Raw genomic sequence first — 19010 nt, forward strand, 5'->3', positions numbered from 1 at the left:
CTCATGTTTGTAAAATTCAACGTACACACACACACACACACAAGTGGGAGCGATCTGGAGTATCGCTGCATCACATTTCAACTGTCTACATGCTACGACTACCTAATGAATTTTCGTCATGAAAGAAATGCGTAAATACACATTTCAAGTTGCCGCCGAATTATTACACTTAATTTCACACAAATAAAAAGGAAACAGAGGAATTGCTTTTGTTTTGAAAGATCTTCAGGAGCAAACACTGAACGGTGACCAATGAATTTCTACACCTATAGTGAAGCCGAGCAAAGAAATCTCACTGATCGTCCTCAACCCCGTCTACCTTCCGTTCCTACGCTCCCTTTACCAACTTTACGGTGTCCCAAATCTTTTACAGTATTGGCTGGGTTACTCGTTCTACAGTGTTCAGCGTGGGGCGCCAGCAGGCAGGCTAAGATTGTAGAGTGGGGGAACAGGCCATCCCTCCTACCAACTGTTGCTGCCACCGTCTGCAAGAATTCTTTGGCAGGCTAAACTATATCTGGCCTTATCATAAAAAAAACTCGATGACCTGTAGTCCGCAAGCGACAGCCGCTTGTCGACGAACTTTGTGCCAAATTTTGCGGAAAGAGGGTGTCGCGTGGTCAGCGCAACGGATCCCCACGGCCATCCATCTTGGTTTTCTAGACCGGAGCCGATACTTTTCTATTGAAGTAGCTCCTCAATTATCCTCACGAGGCTGAGTGGACTCCGTTCCAGACCCACTACTTCTCAGAATATCTCGTAGCGCCGGGAATCTAACCCGGGACCTCTTATCTGTAGCCAGGAACTCTGACCACTAGACCACAGAGGCGGTCCTTGGCCTTATCATGGTTTTATATAAATTATGTTTGCCTCTTAAATGTAGTTTATAAAATTTGGCCATGAGCTCCAGACGGGATACGACTCCAAGACGAAATGACTCACCGTCAGTCGTAACGCGACTTCGATTTTGCCTTGAAGAAGCTTGGAGCACAACCCAAACACGAGACTCTAGCATCCTTAAAATAAATGTTATCTCATTACATGTCGGCTTAGTACTGCTGTATCAGCAAACTCTACAGCTCTACAGCTCTACAGCCTTGGGGCACTGTTGGGTCTGCATGATGTGTACAAAGCACGCTGCGGTTACGACTAGTCAGGCTGAGTGCGCGCTGTTATGTGACCATATCGCAATGATATTCGCACATCGAAAAGTACTTGCAAGTCTATGATTGGCGAATATTTGAACTGATCACGTGTTCCTAGAGAACTGGTCCAATTATAATCGGAATTGCTATGATTCGAATGTTTCTGTTCGCACTATCAACGTAGATATGCAGAGGCAAACACTCTCGAATGGTGGACGTAGTCAAAGTCTTTACGCGTCTCTCATATATTCACGAAGCATCCGTGACAAAACGTGTTATAAAATCATAGTTATGTATCTTTAGTTCCTATTTAATCTATGAAACCAAACTGCTACGAATATGTGTGTATATGGGTGTTAATAAGAGTTAAATAACCACGAATACTAGGAGAATGTTGTGTTCCTATGCTTTCATTATCTTACTGGATATTATAAATAAATTTCATCTTCAGCTGAACTAGTTTCTGCTTATGAGAAAGAGCTCATCTCACCAGCGTTCTTAGAAGGGACGAAATGAGACAGCGCCATAGCTAACCAACAGCTGGCCTAGAGGGCCTAGAGCGCCTTGAGTACTAGAGGTAAGCCCAGAGCCAGTTACATATGAACTGATCTTCGGCACCCCATTACGTTGTGTTAAGCCTACGTGGCGTCATTGAATGCTGTACTTTTATATGATTGTGGAAAATTTCTTGTGCCTGAACACAAACCTGATATACTAATAACAACTAATATAAACATAACCTACTTAGCCTTAGTTCTGATAACTTAACAGTTGTCGTAACTTAGAAAAATCTGTTCAAGAAGAAATATAGACCTACAGTAATGCGTTAAAATCACGAAAATTATGAAGTAGTGCACCTGCATAATATGTGTATAGCCTGTTATTTGTGGGGCACTATAATGCTGCAATCTGGCTGGAGAGCAAAATATATACGGATTCAGTTTCCATAACGATTGTAGTTAACCCTGCTGTTAGTACAGTGACATGATATGACTACCTTACTCTGGTAGAACAGTGCTCTGTTTGGGATATTTGTTGAGAAGCTACTTTATGGGGTTACGTTGCTGAATAAAGCTATCGCTGATTATAGCTGCCATTATTCAGAACAGAAACCTGTCCTATATACTTGAAACTTCACGTCTCGATAAAATTTGCAAGGTTCTAGCTGCCACCTACGATCAGCATTGTAATTTATGAACTACGTGCAAAATGAATAAAGTTGAATGAACACACCTTGCCTTTCAGCGTCGACATATTCGTAAGTCTGAGCTCATCCTTTCTGATGAAAGTCGTGTGAAATTATTGGTGACATATCTTTCATGGATTTCGTGGGAACGACTCTGACATGGATGTAAAACCGACTCAGCCTCTAACACAAGTCGTCCTGGGGCATAAATGGCGGCCGGTGCCTAAGACTGACAATCTTAACGCCATCTGTGAGCGGATTGTCTAGATAAACTCCATAATTTGTATTTTCATAATAATTCAGTGTTATTAGAAAATAACCTCAATGTACTCCGTAGTCTTGAAATGTTAGGTCGTAACTGCTAGAAAATGGTGGAAATATAAATGTGTCGCTTTCAATGATAAAAAGTGGCACAAAAATGGCTACAAAATTACATCGAAGAGATTTAATAATAATAATGATGATGATGATGATAATTCAATTCAATTCCATTCATGTATATTTACGTGCAATAATGATGATGATGATGATGATAATAATAATAATAATAATAAGCAATCATCTCTTTTCTAAAGGTCTGGTGGTGAAATATGGAAAATAAATTACTATGATCTTTACACAGTATCTAATTATTAATGTATATTATTAAACTTGTAATTTGATTACTTTTAATATGTACATAATGGTGCCATATAACCCGGAAATCTAAAATGGATAAAAACTATCAGTTCTACATCTTAACATATCACATAGTAAATTAGGAATTATAAAATTTATGTAAAGCAACGGATTTGTCGTGACTCTTAAACGTCCTCAAAACAAGCACATGTGAACTTTTAAATAAACTGTTCCTTTTAAAATATCCCAAATGCCTAAGTTCTCGTCTCTTAAAAAAGTGCCAAAATGTTCACGAAATTTGCAGCAATTGATTTTTCGTCATAATGGACATTGTATACAGTGCTTATATATTTCCTAATGATGTACTATAATATTTAAGTCGAAATTATAATCCCAGAATTTAGCAAATTCTTAGAGGAATCGTAATGAACATTTCATTATTATTTCAAGCAATGAAACTTGTGGGACCGTATCAGCACTTCCTGTTTAATAAGCAGACAAGCGCGAAGTGTTCTTTTTTTATGTTTTAGGTGTCGCGTAATTCAAACCAATTAGTATAAAACTACGGATACTTGAAAATTATCTTATGAACCAAACTCACAGTACTGCAAGCTGTTGTATCACCCGCAAAGTTAAAAACAATTACTGGAGAAGCACATCACACTTTCCCTCCCTCAGAACGGAAACCTCTCTGACGTAAATGAACGAGTTATCGTACTTAGAAAAGGAGCCAATTTCAGTTTGTCTTAAAGATATCGATAGTGCCCCTTACATTGCCCGGGTAGTATCTTAAATTAGGCATTACTGCTACCTTCCACAACCATTCCAACTTCCGATTCAGTCATCTGATCATTGTCGCTATATAATCGGAGTTACTATCGATATTAAATAAACTGCAAGTAAATAGCGTACAAATCAAGAGGGAAAATATCGAAGGCCATCTAGTCGCCAGTGGGATCTTATACTGAAACAAGTCTGAGAGTGAAGAGAATCAGAACAAGTGAATGATGAACCGTGGTGCAGGCTTACAACCCCCCAGTCTCCCTCTGTAGCCTTCACTACTACAAGCCTTACATGCAGTTATGAACCATCAGTATGTTTGGAAAGTAAATAATTTTCAGCATTAAATTAAATTCTTTGTTTTTGTTTTTCATCCATCATCCGGTATTCTAAAGATGTTAAAAAACTTAGTAATCCCGGCTGTTATACTCGTATATCATCGTCAGAACTCCGTACATTTGATAAAATGAACAGTCTGTAAGAATGTATGTTTGTCAGCATATAGACATACCAAGGCTCAACTATTCTCCTACAAGATTTAATGGGTTCCACATAAAAAAAAAACAAGCTGAGCTGCATATAGAAGTAGTCTGAGGGCTTAGAAACCGAAAGGCGATTGAATAATTTTCATTAAATAAGGCAGTAAGGTTATGGTAGTCTCAGAGAGATTAGGCTTCGTTTCCTTTACATATATTAAAACAGATTTATTTGCTTATTATAGCCTATAACACGTTTAGTTTACTGGCAATTAATGGTCATGGTATGGACAAAAATTTCACAGAAATTAATTTCCAGTTAACAAATAAAAACGAAGGGGCTGTTACAGTGCCACCCTAGACGATGGCTCTTCTCAACTATACCTTCATGCTGGCGTGCTGGCTGTCTTGTACCTTCGTATAAAAATGCAAAGGCCTGTTCCTTCCTTAGAATTCTTTAATAAACAAGGAGCAAGTGGGATGAATATAGTCAATATGGACAATCTACGTGTAGGAATGAAACTATCATTCATGTATTTAAATTCTTATACATATAAGACAAAGTGAGGCCCTTATATTCTAGGTCAAATTTACCATTGCAGGTATTGCAATTGAATTAAAATGGCTATTAAAAGGAAGAGGGTGAAAGTTGTGGACTGAAGTGGAAGGTAATGAATATATGAGTTCTGTAGAGGTTAGGAGATTTCCCTATTAGCTGAGTGGCTGCTAATTTCTCAAAAACAACTTTGCTCCATGGGGTTAGATTATGTTCATTTAGGCCCTTATTTTAATCGAAAGGTGCTTGGTTCGAATCTCAGTCAGGACTGAGGGTACCTTGACTGAGACTTTTTGTAGTTTTCCTCAGTCACAAGAAAATTCTGGGATAGTATCTTGCCTAGGACATTACAGCACCTTTCTAAATCTTTCCAGTCCATCACTCTTAAATTTTCCTACCATTCAGTACTAAATAGTCTAGGTACTGAAAGCTTCATAAAATAAACCACAAAGAGAAAAAAATAAATACCAAAACCAAAATAGTTTTATGAAATATGGTGTAGATCTGCCATACAAGGTTTTATTGAAATCAGTCAAGTAATATGAACACTATTGCTGCCAGATGCACAGAGACACATAATGACATTTGTATGTGAATTTTTAATTTTTCTTGCTTGTATGCTCCTTAAAAGACCTGAGTTGATCCTAACCTCCAGCTCCTATTGTCATTAAATTAATTTTTATTGACAGCGACAAGATTTCTCATTCATCTGAGTATGTGTTACTTCGTAGCTAGGCAACTGTTGCCATTAGTAACCATTTGTTTATTTACATTCAGAGATATCTTCTGTACTGAAATAAAGAAGCAATCAGTGAAAAAGTACCGATTAAGTACTTCTTGTTGAGACATAACTGTAACATTTATTTTGCAACTCAGAACTATGTATTCTGTATTCATTGATCTTCCAGAAAAAGATTGCAGCACTGGAAAACTGGAAAGAAAGGAAGCACTTGTGATACACAAATCAGAATGGGACAGGATCAGAGCACAAACACAATTACTGCAAAAGGATGAGGAATATAGTGAACAGCAGCATATGTTACAAGAAAAATTAAAAGAGAAATCAAAATTAATGATAAAAGATTGGGAAAATACATTGCAGGTAAGGAAGTACAAAACTTGGATATGTTTTCAAAGGGGGATAAAAATATGAGGACATTTTTAAGGTTGTGGCATAACCAATTTCATTTGGGGTGGGAGGTTATGTCATAACACCTTCTCCTTCTAAAATACTGCATGATTATCTTCAGTGGTTACTGATGTGGAATCTTACCATTCCATCGTATTGTCTTCACAAAAATGCACTGCATGATGTTAATTTAAAAAACGACAATAAGGAATGTTATTATGTTTAAATTACCGAATCATATACAGATAATATAATATTGTGTGCTGATGATATAGAATACGATAACCCAGAAGTGTGATGTGCTGCTGATCCAGAATACCTCATTTCTAAGTATCAATATACACCTCGCATATTTAAATTCATAAAATATAATTATCAGTTCTGTTAAGTGATGGTAAACGGTAAAGTTGTCCGTCTTTAATACAGCATCAAACTGCACATGTATGGGGACTGGAAGTATAGCTGCAAGTATTCTTAAACTTGGCACTAGATTGAGGTGAGTGATTACGTTAATGCTCAGGCTACTTTAATCCTCATGAAAGAGCCCCAGGATATCATTAGATAGGAGGCTGGTTGGGCCCAAGATCCAGTCTAAATACAGTTGGGTCTGCAGAGAATTGAACCCTGGTCTTCCAGGCTGTAGCCAGTTAGTATAATAACTAAGCTATCCTGGCTGTCTTGCCATTTATCCAACAAAATCTTAATTTTTGTTATAAATACATTTACAGAATTGAGGCTCTACCCCAGCCATGTCAAACATGCGGCCCCCATAGCCACAAAGTGCGGTTCCTCAACTTTTAGAGCTAATTGATATTAAAATCAATATTAAAATGTTAATAGAAATATTTTTTGTAAAGACAATTTTCCAACAGACCAGAAGACAAGAAGTAGTATCACGCAGACATAAATTAGCAGGATGCAGGAAATTCAATGTTTTGCTATTTCTAACATCATTTCTTGTGTAATCTCTCTTTTTACATATTGAAAAGCTGTTTGATACTTGTCAAAAATGGCATTCTCTTGCTTTTTAAAACTGTAAGATATGTGACTTAGGTAATTATATTGAAATTATTCCTAAATAATAAATAGAATTAAATTTCCTTGTATCAAAATCTAATGTATATTTCTATTTTGAAGTGTGGCCCTGGACTATTATAGGGCTGAGGTGGCCCTCTATACAAGTTGAGTTTGACATGCCTGCTTTACCCTATTATACACATACATCTTTGAGAAAAGAAACCTTAAGCCACTTTCCTCTGGAATCAGCTGGTTAACTTTAATGACATAGAAACCCAATCTTAATCTATAACGTTAGCAATAATAATTACAAGTCACGTTAATAGAAGTAAATATCTCCCACAGAATATGCAAGAACGAAGGTTAGCAGCTAGTAAAGCAAGACTTGAAGCTATTGAGAAGAGGAGGATTGATGCCCAAAAAGCATTTAGAAAGGAGCAAGAAGCAGAGAGAAGAGAGTATCTTAAGAAGTGTCAAAAATCCCTGTTTTACAACCAGGACAACGTTAAAGTCCTGAATCAAGGCCTCAGATTTTCAGAGGTACTCCAATAAAAAAATACATAGTATTTCACATGGGAGAAAACAGGATGTAAAAAGAAAATAAAGCTATCCCTGTAGCATGCTTAGGAGGCCCACAAGGTAGTGAGATGTTGAAGCTGCCCCATTTTCTAGACAGTTGGTTCACAGATGGTGGTAAGAGTGTCAGCCTTACATGATGGCTGGCCCTTTACCCCCAGGAAGATTCCTGGTACTCATTTCTCTTAGAGGCTGAGTTGGCCCAAAAGCCATAGTGCAGCTGGAAAGGTTAGGTCAACTGAAAAATCCAATGACCTCATCAGGAATCGAACCTGCAACCTTCTTTCTTATAGCATAGTGCCTCAATCAAGTATGCTACCATGTGCCCTGACAGCATATAGAAGGCAGTGAAAAATTATGATGGAATGGTATGAGAAACTCTTGAAAATTTGGAGAAGACACAAGATGATTGGTTTCAACATGAGTTTAGCATAAAATAATACGATTCAGTACTTTTGATTTGCAAAGATAATTATCATAATAAGGAGGATGGTGGATTAGCAGTTTACTAATGGAGAGACTGGAAAAATCTTTGACTGCTCACTCCCCCTTGTTTCATTGTTATCATAAGTAACAGTTTGTATGAAATACAGAAGGGATTGTTTTGGCCCTTCCATTTAATCTTGTCTCACTTCAAAAACTGAAAATACAGATACTTAAGGTTTTGTGGATAAATTACTTAGAACTGAATCCATGATGCAAAGTTTACCTTGGATAATTTGGTAGTTAAGCTGACCAGTAAATTCCAGTTGTTGTTGAACCAAAAGGCATTCTTTTGAGTCTTACCATTGAAATACTAATAGAAAATGATACCTGTTCCACATTCATGGATTGTATTTGTTACTACAACCACTAGATATTTTGAACAATGGAAACTGCCCATGTGCAAACGCATCAGCCATTTGTTCTCTCTCATCCCAAGATCATCACTCATGTGCACACCATCTAGCAGTTCGCATCTGAGATATAACACATTCTGTGTTCACAAAGAGTACATTGGACCTCTTTGTAAGGCAGATCAACCCAGATGACATCCTCAAAAACTATTCCTCCAAGATGTATTTTAATAGCCCATCTACAAATAATCTCCAAAAATTATTTTTTCCTTCTATGTCTCCAAACAATTTTTGAAATATTCCTTGTCTCCCCATGTATGCTACATGCCTAGCCCATGTTGTTATTTTGCGTGATTTAGTACCACTAGTATAGTATAATAAATACAAATAAGTAAAAATAACAAATTACAGATCCTAAGAGTACGAGAGGCACAGATTAAATACAATGAGAAATTAAAGGCACTGGAAGAGAAGAAAAAAGAGGAATATGCAGAGAAATGTAAAGAAGATGTAGAACGATATAAGAAAGAGAAACAACTAGAAGAGAGGAAGAGGACTGAAAAGATGAACAAGAATAAAGAAGATTTACTAGCACAGTAAGTCTTTGTGAAACATACAGGTTCCATCTTAAATTATGTACTATTTTTGAGCAATTATTTCAAAGAGATTTTAAATAGGTTCGGAGGATTATTCCTCGGTTTATTCAACTATTCATATTATGAAATTATGTTAACAAGTAAAAGGGCAAATAACTATTTGGTAATGTATTTTCCATAGAATCAAAGAAAAAAAATGGATAAAAGTGGAAGAGGAGCAGAGAAAACAACAGGAGAGAGAAGCTCTAATAAACATGAGAAAAGAAATTGAAATGGCAGAGAAATCTGCAGAAGATGAGGTGAGATGAAATATGAAATATATTTAAATTAAAGTAGTAAATGATGACATTCAATTTAAATTTAATTTCATGGTGCCAAGGGTAAATAAAAAAAACTGATTACTGTTATTAACATAAACAAATTTAATTCTACTAGATTTCAGGTTGTAGGAGGAACGTTGGGTCAGTTACATATGCTGATGCTCTGAGACCCATAAAAATCAACTGTGAAACTTTGTTGCTTAATCACACTTTAAACTTTCAGATTGTTAAGAAGAAGGAAACTTTCAGACAACAGATCAAGGATTTTCTGGACAAAGAGAAAGAGTTCAAAGAAACAAAGAAACATGAAGAAGAGCTAGAACAGAAACTTATTGAAATATATGGAAGGTCCAAACGAAAAATTGAAAAAATGCAGAAAGATAAAGTAGAGGAAGTAAGCAATTACACATTTATTTTCAGTTTCTTAATGCTATTATGTAGTACTTAAAAATGGAAGATAAGCTTGTAATATGTACCATACAAAATTGCAGATTACCTTAAAAATGTGTCATTTCTTGGGCAGTCACTATAAATATTGTCATCTATTTTCTACAGCTTATAAATGATTCACTAAGCAGGAAAGAAAAAGTCAGAGATTATCTAGCTCAGCTCATACAGAAAAAGGAAGATGATGACAATGCAATAATAGAGAGAGCAGCCGCAGAAAAGAAGGCAATGTAAGATATTATATTAATTCAAAGTCATGGAATATAAGCCACTCTTTTGACACTTTACACAGTACCACCATTTTAATTTCTTGTCCACTTCATGCTGAAATCACAATTATCCATTTAAGGAGATGTAATAATTTCACTTACACCTGACATGTTAAAAGTTTAACAATTGGTGAAATGACTCCATGATTATTCATTTCCATGATATGATACTATAAAACTGACTTTAAAAAGATATTATTTGTATATAAGATTTTTAACCACCATCCAGTGTGATTGATAAAAGTTGTGTTTTTAATTTTTCATCCTTCACATGTTTCGGTCAAAAAAACCATCTTCAGAAGGATATTATCAACACATAATGGAAACTACTATTACCATATCATAGATATAAATATTATACCTTTTAGTTAATACTAAGATGTACATTGATTTGTTAAAAAATAAAACATTTTTAGAATAATTCTATTTACAAAGTAATGTGAAATTTTTTCTAATCTAGAACTAATTTTTTTTTGTGTTGTTACACTTCTTCTACACATTTATCAATTTACACTGGACAGTGGTTAAAAATCTTATATATAATTACTAGTGTGACCCACCAGGATGAACCAAGTTAAGTCCATTTATTTGATTAACACATTTTCTTCATTTATTCTGAAATATAGAGCAGAGGAGAAGAGACTGAAGAAACTAGAACATGAGAAGTACTTAAAAGAGGAAATGATAAAATCTTATAAAGAATTCTTGAAACAGGAGGCACAATCCAAGAAACACAAACAAGAATTAAGGAAACTGGAAATAATACAGAGATTAAAGGAGAATGAAGCCAACCAAAAAATTTACAAAGAGAGCTATGAGAAGAACATTAAAGATGCAGAAGAAACCCAAAACAGTTATGAAAAACAAATTGTAAGTTACGTTTATGTATTGGAATCTTTATGTGCTGCATACATGTGTACAAAACTGCTGATGGAAGTACAAGTACGAAAAGTCCTTGCAATTCAGAAGCCTTTTGGTATGGAGGTACTACAGCTTGCAGATGAGAACTGGACACCCAAGGCTTCTTTCCTTCGTGATTTACAATTCTGAAGGAATTTTAAATTGTCACTTTGACACCCTTGTGCTGAATCCTGGGTGGCTGTGTATCTATTTTTGATGTAATCATGACTGCGAACATAATGTTCTTTTTTCTTCTTCAATTGATCTCTATCATCATATAAATATATATATCTCTGACAATAAGGAAACAGACCTTGGTTCTGAATGTATTGTTTTAGCTGTGCCTGAAATGTGGGAAACTAACTCCATTGAGCTCATAGTCATTAATCTGGTCAAGAAGTTTCTCATTGTTTATGAAGCCCAAAGGTTTATTAGTCCATTCACAAAAGCCTACCACAGGGTCTTACCCTGAATAAGTTAAACTGGGTTTATACTCTCATATTCTGTTTCTTTAAGATCCAATTTAATACATCTTCCCATGTATACTTAGATCATCTTTCACATGAAATGACTGTGTTTGGACAACGAAGGGACTTGTAAAATTAAATGAAGAGGAAATGGGGTAAACACAGGATAAACTGCTCTAGTACAAATTTGTTGTTTTATAATCCCATTGTATGAGCTAGGATAGCATAGTCGGTGTAGTGACTGGCTACAGGCTGGACAATCAAGGGGTCAGAGTTTTGGTCCCAGTAGGGTCAAGAATTTTCCCTTCTCCACATTATCCAGACCACCTCTGGATGCCAGCCAGCCTCCTATTCAGTGGGGGCAGGGGGCTCTTTCCCGGGATTAAAGCAGCAAGGGCCTGAAGCTGACCACTCCCAGTTAGTGCCAAGGTCAAGAAAATGTGGATCTGTATATCCACTTCCCCATATGCCTTCATAGCCTAATGCTTAATTAGTTAAGTACATGAACAACTTTACCTTTTTTTTACAGGATGATTGAAATGTAACTCTCTAGTTTGATTTTCTGATAAATACCGGAAGAATAATGTAAAAGTGAAATGATTTTCAGGCAATGGAAGTTTATTTTATGCCACTTAATATGACATACCTCACAGCCTGGTGTATTTGTTCCTTTTCGCCTATATTTCCAACTGACATCTCTGGGCCCCAGTGGTGTTACACTTCATGCACTGGCCTACTAGCACAACCTAATACTTGTCAGTTAGAAGGACACAACATGGCATATCACTTGTCTGTGAGTGAATATGCAAAAACTGCATCATCCTTTGAAGTGTGGGATTTCACTGAGCAAGTTCAAGAGTGGTGGATGGGAGCGAGGGAGGCACACCACTCTTGACCAAAGACTATCAGAAATTGTAATACAAAGATGATGATGACAGGGTAAACTTTATATGTTAAGTGAAGTGACCAGCTGTCACAGAGTGGGAGATCACAAAAACATAATTTTTGTGCAAGACAGGGCACCACCTCACTTTGTTATTCCAGTACATCAGTGGCTAGATAGATACTTCCAGGGAAATGGCTTAACATCTGAAACAATGTTTAGTGAGAAGCCTTGACTTACCATCATTTGAGGATGGTGAAAGGGGAAGAGATTAATTTAAGAGAAATTTCAAGAGCTTTGAATTTCTGCATGACTTCCTGCATACAACAACTGGGCAGTGTCAAAGTTACGCTGTGTAAATGTGTTGAAAATGCAGGTGGACGTGTAGAAGTGAGAGGTATGCTACATTAAGTGGCATAAAATAAAATACCATATTATGAATATGGCTGAGCCCTTCTGGAGGAGCCGCTAATTCTGCAGCTACTCAAGAATTTCCCAGCATTTTATGGAACCTGAAGGTTCATTACCGTGTTCACAAGAGCCCTCCCCTGGTCCCTATCCTGAGCCACTTGGTCTTCCCAGTGGTCTCTTTCCTTCTGGCTTTCCCACCAATATCCTATACACATTCGTCTCCCTAATTCGTGCTACATGCCCTGCCCACCTCATCCTCCTTGACTTGATCATTCTAATTATACTTGGAGAAGAGTACAAGTTAAGAAGCTCCTCATTATGCAGTTTTCTCCAACCTCCTGTCACTTCATCTCTCTTCAGTCCAAATATTCTCCTCAACACCCTGTTCTCAAACACTCTCAGTCTATGTTCCTCCCTTAACGTCAGAGACCAAGTTTCACACCCATACAGGCCCACATATTCTAATTTTTATGTCTTTGGACAGCAGACGAGAAGACAAAAGGTTCTGGATTGAATGGTAGCAAGCATTACCTGAGTTCAATCTCCCCTTAATTTCCTCCTGAATCAGGTTTCGAGCTGTTATCATTGTTCCCAAATATCTGAATTGTGCCATATTTTCAAAACATCTGTTTCCTATCTTTATATCATGATTTTGCCCTGCATTTTGGTGACGAGACAGCAACATATACTTAGTTTTCTCAGTGTTTACTTCTAAACCAACCTCTCTACTTGCGACAAGTAAAGTTTGTGTGTTTTTCCTTATGGTATCTACATTATCACCCAGTCGATTCATTCATCGGCATAGGCCAACAGCTAATGTGTCCCATTTAATTTCAGTCCCACCTGGTTTCCCTGGACCTTCCTAATGACATATTCTAAAGCAAAGTTGAAAAGGAGTGGCGATAAAGCATCTCCTTGTTTTAGACCATTCTGGATAGGAAATTTATGACAAATGTTTACCTACACGGACTTTACTATTTCATTTAAACACATTTTAATCAACCTAACTAGTTTCATTGGTATCCCAAACTTTATCAGAATATCATATTCTGAATTCTCTTTCATTTTCCATCATTCTTCTCATATATACATAGGTCATACCGAAAGTCATGAGCAACTTTTTTTTACATGCAACCTGGGAACAGCAGACGAAAGAGAGTACGGTGGTAGGTGGAACCAGCTGTTGTGTTCAACCTTGAGTGTCTTGTGACGTCAATAGCTTGCATCAAGTGACCAGCATCACTCCTAACAAAATGGCTGACGATATGTTGTTTCGCCAGCGTGCTGTCATCGAATTGCTTGTGAATGAGGAAATCCCTGCTGCAGAAATTCACCAGAGACTTCAGCATGCTTATGGAAGTGTGTGCATGCTCTGTATTGTGACAGGTGACGAAACCTGGTTTCACCATTTCGAGCCTGAAACGAAACGGCAGAGTATGGAATGGCACCATTTTCATTCTCCATCAAAAAAGAAGGCAAAGACAGTGCCATCAGCTTGCGAAGGTGATGGGCACAGTCTTCTGGGGTGCAGATGGGTTTATTCTGGCCGAATTCCTGGAACCTGGGCAAACCATCAATGCTGCTCGTTATGTCCAGACGCTGCAGAAGCTCCATCGTGCATTGCNAATCAGTGACTTACTTCTCAAAGTCATGGAATGAACATGTAACAGAATTTCTAAGTACTGCGTATGTTGTAAATTAAAAAAAAAAATCAGGAACACAAATGTAATTTAATCTCGTTATATTGAAAGCATTCTATTTCAATTCTGCAGAAAGAAAAGGAGGAGGTTATTAGGAAAGACCGTGAAGAAGAAAAGAAAGCTCTCAGACAGACATTGAAAGTGTATGATGAAGATAAGAAGGCTTTCTTCGATTATGCTGATGAAATTATAGATGAGTCAAAAAAGAAAGGGCGTAATCTGTATCCAATATTGCGTGCCATACAGGTGAGTTACAAAACTGAATACTGAGAAAGAAAATACAGCACTGATAAATGATGTGACAGTAAGTAGACCACTGACCTGGAACCAAACATCTGGAAAGAACTTTGCACAGAATTTAGGTATTTCCTCCCTCATACTTTTCAGTTTTGTCCCTTTTAGCCCAGTGAGAAGAGTGTAATTTTAGTAAAGCATTACATGGTATATAATATGGTGTATTTAATTAAAAATGGAAGTGGATTTCTTCCCATAGTTTTCTAACCAAGTAATTAAATAATTAACAAAACAAATTTCACATGACTTATTTTGAGCAACCTTTAGTTTTTCTGTTAGTTGTCATGAAATTCTCTGGTTCATGAAATTTAAATAACTAACAAAACTAACTATTATCGTACAAGATCTTTTTTGAAATTTTGATAGTTACTCAACTTGCCAAGGGATTGCTCAGTTTCACTGAACCATAAGAATTACCACTGAACTGACACATGTGCTCTATGCCTAGGTCTTCAAAATTATCTTCTCTCTTGGAGATTTCAAACCAAAGTATTGTATGCGTTTCTGGAATTCCTCATGCAACCTACATACCTGCCCATCTCATCCTTCTTTACAGAGGATTATAGGATTGTACAAGTATTAGTGACTAGAACTATTTTTTCAAATTAACTGACTGTTAGTGTAACAAACATTACAGATATTTAAACACTACTTTAAAGATGGCAATCTTCTGCAAATTATTTTGTTTTTAACAGAACTTAATTAAATTGTTATTTCTGTATCACATGTGGGAGTCTGGGGATTAAGTGATTTCAGTGATCTGCATCTGAAAACCAAGAACCACTTTGAAAAAGAGATCTCAGGTATTTTCTCCAGTAAACAGTAAATCTGAAAGAATTCCATACACTTTAGTTAGTCACTATAATAATATAATTAGTGAATTTCAGTGCTTTTATTATTAAATTCTACCACTGGATGTGCAGTCACCTCTATTGAAGCCAGTATTACATCTGAAGTCAAATATGTTATCTTGTTTCTGTCAATATATAATTTCATTAATTTATAAATGAAAACTTATGGTCTCCCTCCCCATATACAGGCATACAGTGGAACACCTATTTATGGTTCCTTGATTTAAAGTGTTCCATCATTTAACTATAACTATTAAGATCCCTAGTGAATTAAATCAGTGTTAAATTGTCTCCATTTAAGATTTGACCCAGTTTCTTGTTCATATCCCTGCTCGTCAAAGAAACCTTAAAAAGGTTTCATTCTGTACACATATATCCATTCACTTGGTATTTCAAATGTCAGAAGGTACACAAATCCATACATAATCACCTAAAAATATCCGCTTCAGTGCAGATGCAAGGCATGTTACTTTACAACACTGTGTAACCGTACGTCCCGCGCAAAAATTATTTAATTAAGGGCGTGACCAATTTATGCATTGTTTCACGCCCTGAGAGATGCTCCTCCGGCGAGATACTATCCTGCGAACGTCTAGTTGTAATTCAACTATTGTCTTGCTTAGGCTTAGGGTGCCACTATTGTCCCTAATGTCGCCAGTTTGCTCCTAGTGTCATAAACCCATGGGCTGACATTGTGCGAGACCAGCCAGGAGGGGTCTTGGGTTCCCTGCTCACGTGCCTTGAAGACCTAAAAAGCTTTATGTTGGGCATCTCGAAAAATACGAATGGAGGACAGATGCCAGGCTTGACCCTCGGCTTTCTCTTGTTATTTTTCTTGTTTTGTTTTATGCCCAGTGGGGGACTTGTAAAGAGAGGGCAGTCAGTTATAGGGAGTGGAGGAGGATGGTTGGTTAAACGTAGACAGAAATCAGAGAAGTGTTTTACAGTAGGGGTAGCGAGTAGGATGGATGGAGCGGCTAGCTTGGAGGACTAACTTGAAGATTGATCACTGTACGAAATTTTAAATTAAAACTGCAATACATGGTGTGTTCTGGAGACCTCGTAATTCATGAATCCCGAAGTGTGTTCGACTCCCATATCTGAAGCACCCATATCCCTGAGATAAAGAAGTCATCTCGAGCAAGAGTTGTGGCAGCTGTATGTCAGCGGCCAGCTATAGCTGTAACCAAGTCATAATATTTAATAAGAACTCTTCAGTTTCCACCAACTGTCCAGTGGAATGGGCACTCTTGCCTGGATGCCTGAAATCATATTCATGTAGATGTGTCTGGAGTTTTCTTTTCATCATGACATCCAGAATAGCTCTGGGATCCAGCAAGCCTTCTACCCAGTCAGTACCAAGTATTTTTGCCAGCAGTAAAGTGGGCTGAGCAAAGCTGACCACTCAACTCCACTTAGTGCTTAGGTGAAATTGAAACTCCTATATGCTTTGACATTGGAGGTTTGGTATGTAACATAGCTTGTAGCTATATAATAGAAACAGAATAAACAAACTGAGCTTCCTACAGTCCTGTTTAGAGGCAAATAGTCAGGGTCACATGAGAGCACATGAACAGGGAACTAAAGAAATATGCAGTATCAAGTATATAAATTAAATCACCTAATTACAATTTATATTTTCATAACTTTTCTCCTAAAGACCCATACTGGCAATACTTATGTTCAGCTTCAGAAAATATGAGACATTCATTATTGGGGGTACAGGCACCTGCATTTTTCTTTTGCAGCTTTGCAACATGAAATAACATTGAGACTATTATAATTAGCATGAATGTTCTCAGGGAAGTGTGAAAGCTTGTGCTATTTCTGACCCTTCTTTTCATACCTCATATTATACCATAATCCATACATTATATAATATATATAATCTGTCTGAAGGTAAACTGTAAGGTAATGTTAATACTTTTCAGGATTATAAGAAGAAAAGTGGCCTCACCAGAAGTCAGAAGAATCCAGCTATGACAGAATCCAAGATAACATTTGGTCCACAAGCAGAGAAAACACAACCTTGATCCTGGGGATACCGTGTACCATTTGCAATGCAGAAATAATTACCGAGAAATTCTAAAGTGAAGTCATAAAATCTGTTAACAATTTCACATTTATACATTTATGATTCTTATACATACCTTACATGTTATGCCTGATGTCTGACATAACAGTCTGTTCAGAATTCTAAGAATGCTTCTAATATCACAAAAGAGAATTTAGTTAGGAATTAAAAGGAACTGTTGAAACCATTAAAGAAATCAGAGAACATAAAATACTTTAAGAATAATGTATTTCTTTTAAGTCACAATTTATAAGTAAAAAATGAGAAATAGAAAACTGAGCAGTATCTTCAGATTGAAATACAATACTGTCAGATTTACGCTGTTACCATTGTACATCAATGTCCTTCAATGTTGAAACATTCAAAATAAAATATATCATACAGACACACTTTAAACTGAGAACTGTTCTCACTCAGTCCCATTAATTAATTAATTAATGTTGACAGTTGTATAATACTACTACAGAGTAATATACAACACAAATAATAATGAATATTCTTTACATTTAGGTAACAGCAACATCAGTAAACTACGAGGAACTTAGATGAATGGGTGTGCAGGAACAAAATCCTATTTTACAGGACATAAGACAAAACTGTTTCCTTTTCTATAAGTCAACAGACTAGAATACTGCATTGCATTCTTGTTATTTGAAACATTTCTGCCACTATAAAATATACGCTCATTCATATTTAAAGTAGGAATTGGAACCAACCTGGGTAATGTGAAAAACCACTCTGGTTAACCTTAAGTGATTCAAACCGATGTTTCAGTTGGTTCAAGTCTATATGAACTTGAGCTAAACCTAACATGTTAATAATCATTAGAACAAATCACTTTCTTGTAGTCCTATATCCATCAGCTGAAGTCCACACAGCCTTGAATTTGGCAAGATTTTTATCAGAATCTACAGGCAATCACAGTACTGTGAAAAGAACCAAAACCAATATTTAACTAAACCTGAAACAAACTTGGTTGGTAATAAAAATCTGAAACCTGCCATATCATTTTTAGAAAAATGATGCTGCCAACTAAATCAATTAACTTTTTGTATTTCAGATGTTACACAAAGAACAAGAACCACTGTCTGCATTCTGAAAGCAGATGTGTACACACAATCATGCATATACATTTTTAGGAATAAGGTAACCCTAGCTTTGGTCTGAGTAAAGTTTCTAACTTACAGAATCTGGATATCACATCAAGGAACATTACACCTCCTTTGTGAAAGAGAAGATAATGATTCTTAATACAATCCACAGCTGATAAAGCTTTCCCTTTTTAGGTTATGTAAAAGAAGTGTCCCATAAAACCTCTCCTACCTTACTGCCACTCCATGAGGTGAAACCTGTTACCACAATTCTTGACAATATTTATGGAGGTACAATCATTGCATTTCCTGTGGGAGAAATACCACTACCAAAAAATAGGTCAAGTACAGTTTAAGCTATGTTTTTAATGCTTGATGTATTATTTGT

General features: G+C 36.5%; 2 protein-coding genes across 4 annotated transcripts in view; one reads left to right on the forward strand and one right to left on the reverse strand.

The window, feature by feature from the left end:
• The window catches only part of LOC111869684 (reversion-inducing cysteine-rich protein with Kazal motifs), a 286372-nt gene extending 282740 nt beyond the window's left edge, over positions 1-3632 (reverse strand). The window contains exon 1 of the mRNA XM_033753512.1: positions 3551-3632. The gene's annotated coding sequence lies outside the window, so the exon portion shown is untranslated. The remainder of the gene's footprint in view (positions 1-3550) is intronic.
• LOC111869689 (golgin subfamily A member 6-like protein 22) lies at positions 1123-18723 on the forward strand. 3 transcript variants are annotated; one of them, XM_023861383.2, is made up of 10 exons: positions 1123-1722; positions 5670-5863; positions 7253-7447; positions 8731-8915; positions 9097-9214; positions 9459-9629; positions 9791-9912; positions 10578-10821; positions 14385-14558; positions 17389-18723. In XM_023861383.2, the coding sequence occupies exons 2-10, from the start codon at positions 5798-5800 to the stop codon at positions 17488-17490; spliced, it is 1377 nt and encodes a 458-aa protein (XP_023717151.1). In that variant the 5' UTR covers positions 1123-1722; positions 5670-5797; the 3' UTR covers positions 17491-18723. The 3 variants fall into 3 exon arrangements, with proteins under 3 accessions (XP_023717151.1, XP_023717152.1, XP_033609404.1); XM_033753513.1 differs by lacking the exon at positions 1123-1722 and adding an exon at positions 3930-4055; XM_023861384.2 differs by lacking the exon at positions 7253-7447 and having other exon boundaries at positions 1124-1722.
• Positions 18724-19010: the final 287 nt, after the last annotated feature.

The sequence above is a fragment of the Cryptotermes secundus genome, unplaced genomic scaffold (assembly GCF_002891405.2).
Source record: "Cryptotermes secundus unplaced genomic scaffold, Csec_1.0 scaffold1072, whole genome shotgun sequence".
NCBI classification, from domain to species: Eukaryota; Metazoa; Arthropoda; class Insecta; order Blattodea; family Kalotermitidae; genus Cryptotermes; species Cryptotermes secundus.